This window comes from Austrofundulus limnaeus, unplaced genomic scaffold (assembly GCF_001266775.1).
Source record: "Austrofundulus limnaeus strain Quisiro unplaced genomic scaffold, Austrofundulus_limnaeus-1.0 Scaffold2185, whole genome shotgun sequence".
Classification (NCBI taxonomy): Eukaryota; Metazoa; Chordata; class Actinopteri; order Cyprinodontiformes; family Rivulidae; genus Austrofundulus; species Austrofundulus limnaeus.
In genome coordinates, this window is record NW_013954587.1 from 19,013 (window position 1) to 21,995 (window position 2,983).

The window sequence follows — 2,983 nt, forward strand, 5'->3', positions numbered from 1 at the left end:
TCAGAGGGAGCTCCAATGAAAGTTAATGAACATAAGAAACACAGAGTCAGAGAGAAGAGCAGCAGGAAGCTCAGCTCAGAGTTGTTGGCTTTAACAATTGGAGTTGTTCTGTGATTAAAAAAAATTACTGCTATCATGATGGCCAGACAGGCTCCAATAACAGAAAATGTAGCCAGGATGATTGCCAGAATTTCATCAAATGACAGAAATTCTTCAGGTTTAGGAGAACAAACATCTCTTTCTGCATTTGGCCAGAATTCTTTTGGACATGGAACACACTCAAGAGAATCTATTTAACAAAACAAACAATAAGGGTCATTAGTATTGTGAATTAAATCTTGACTTTTGGCAGACAAATACTCAATAAYGTTAAAGCAGATGAAAAACAGTGGTTACCTGTCGTGTTACTGATCTCCCCTTCAGCACAAAGTATACAATTATAGCAACAGATGGGTTTTCCTTTCTGCAACACTTTACGAGTTCCTGGAGGACAACTTTCAGTGCACACTGACACTGGTACCTGTTACACATGGAAACAAACTAAATAGTTTTTGTTTGTTGTTGTTTTGTTTTTTGTTGATTCATTATTGCTTTTGGAATCAGATTTCATGTGACAATGTGGCTTCTTCAGCTTCTTTTGGATAATTACTACTATTGTGCTCCTTACTTTTTTGCCACCCTCCACCCAAGTTATGTTCTTGCTTATATGGAGTTCTTGGCCTTTTGGCAGTGATGCATCATAGTATCCTACTGTTACCAGCTCAATGACTCCACTCTCAGTCTTCTGCCAGTTTACCAGCTCATAAAAAGCCACAGGATCCCCATTAGCATCAAATGACACAGGATAACCATTTTGGGAAAAGTTGGTTGATTTTAGTTTTGATAACACCTAAAAAATGAGTACAGAAAGAATGTCATTAAAGGTAATCTTGATAATAAACCTCACATGCAATGTAGTATAATTTACAACTTCTAAATTTACAGTATTTTTCTTTTTTTACATTTTAACTAACCTGTTTGAATTCTAATCTACTATTTTTGTCACACTGAGTTGTGAAATTTCTTTCCTCACACACAGCATTGTGAATGGCATGAGCTACTGCATAAACAGCCTTGTACACCATGTTAGTAATTCGTAATTGAGATGTTTCAGTGTACGGGCTTTTGAGTGTTTTTATATCTTCACTTCCATCACATACATTCTTGTGTGAATTGGTATCTAAAGACAGAAAAAAGTTCAAGTAATTTGTGTAAGTTCCCTAATTTCGGTTACAACAACCTGTAGGTAAATCAACATTCTATTGGTGACAATTCAGGTTCGTGACATTCAACCCGATATTCAACCTCATATAATATAAAACCTCTTACTCTCTGTCAGAGTGCAGTTGAATGCATCCTCCCAGAACTCAGTAAGCAGTGAGGAGGCAGCTACTTCAGTGAGTGAGAGGTCAAGCAGGAAGTCTCTCAGACCTGGGATGACAGATTTTTGGATTCCAACTCCAATGGCTCCTGCACAGAAACCAAACTTCATCAAGTCTGGGTCAGTAATCCAGACCTCACTTCCTATCCACTGACGAGGTGGTGGAGGCTCCAGATCCAGCTCCTCTAACAAGACTTTCATTTCTGCAGAGGCTATAAATGCCACAACAACCAGTGCTGTTGACCTATGGAGGCATATGAAGTGTTGACTTATTAGAGCAAAGTGTTGGCTAAAACAAAATTCATAATTGTGGTGACTTATTTAACCTGAACTTAAAAAATATATATATACTGTATGTATATCTGTAACTTGTAAACATTGAAATGTGTCAAAATACAAAAGTCCATTGTTGCATAAACAACGAAAACATTTTGTAGATGTGTCAATATGAAATAGATGATTTTACTTATATTGACGGTCAAAAATAGCATAAAAACAAAAGTTAGACAATGAAACAATATTTATTCTGTGGCACTAAATTTWATTTTAATCTGTATTTTTCATTAAAGCAAACAAACGTTAAATCAGATGAAATGGATACCTTCGGATAACATCAGCTACTCTCTGGATCTTGCTATGTGGGTTTGTCCAAGAAAAAGCTTCAGAGTACTCCACACAAATTCCTTCTTTTTGTGCTGCATCAAGGAAAGATGCCATTCCATAATTTCCATAATCTGAGTCAGAGTGAACAGCACCAATCCAAGTCCAGCCAAAGTGTTTCACTAACTTGACCAGAGCATCAGCTTGGAACTGATCACTGGGAATAGTTCTGAAAAAACTTGGGTGCTGCTGCTTATCTGACAGGCAGGCACAGGTGGCAAAATAGCTCACCTTTAAAAAAGAAATTACGCTTAAAAAAGGCAAACTTGTATTTCTTTATTCAAACATTTGTTTTTAAAGTTAGAATTTTCTAAAAATCCAGAGGACTCACCAGAGGAATATTGAAAGGCCCAATAATTTGTGATATGCTGATAGATGGTGTGGATGGAGAGTCACCAACAGCAGCTATCGCCACACCAGACTGTGAACAGTTGCTGCCTTTGTAAAACATAGGATCCTGGCCATTTGACAGTTGAAATGCAACATCAACAGCCATGGGCACTGAAGCACATGAGTCAAAAATCTGATATCCAAGTGTGATGCCTGGCAACAGCTCTGTGCTGTTGTTAATCTCCTCAATAGCAAACATCATTGCTCGAGAAAAACGTAGTTCTCGGGTTATAAGGCTGCAGAGAATTAAATAACATAGTTCTCTCATATGCATAATTTACAAATAAAAAAAACTAAAATCTAAGAAACAATTTGACAAATAAATAAAACTCTTATTTTTTGTCTGTTTTGTTTTGTTTGTTAATGCAATGAACAAATTAAACTAAACAAAATCAAAATGTCACTTAATAGCTAAAAATATAACATGAAGTGTTTTAGTAATTCAAATATAAAAAATAACATTTATATCTAAAGCTCTGCACATATACAGTATCTTAATAGATAGGAAAATAT

At 36.0% G+C, this 2,983-nt stretch overlaps 1 protein-coding gene across 1 annotated transcript in view; it reads right to left on the bottom strand.

Moving 5' to 3' along the window:
* LOC106537222 (vomeronasal type-2 receptor 1-like) overlaps positions 1 to 2,687 on the bottom strand; it is an 8,310-nt gene extending 5,623 nt beyond the window's left edge. Inside the window, exons 1-7 of the mRNA XM_014034605.1 lie at positions 2,412 to 2,687; positions 2,022 to 2,311; positions 1,360 to 1,664; positions 1,014 to 1,198; positions 668 to 889; positions 397 to 520; positions 12 to 289 (exon numbers count right to left, since the gene is read on the bottom strand). Of these exons, the coding sequence (XP_013890059.1) occupies positions 12 to 289; positions 397 to 520; positions 668 to 889; positions 1,014 to 1,198; positions 1,360 to 1,664; positions 2,022 to 2,311; positions 2,412 to 2,672 (1,665 nt within the window). The 5' untranslated portion in view covers positions 2,673 to 2,687. The remainder of the gene's footprint in view (positions 1 to 11; positions 290 to 396; positions 521 to 667; positions 890 to 1,013; positions 1,199 to 1,359; positions 1,665 to 2,021; positions 2,312 to 2,411) is intronic.
* Positions 2,688 to 2,983: the final 296 nt, after the last annotated feature.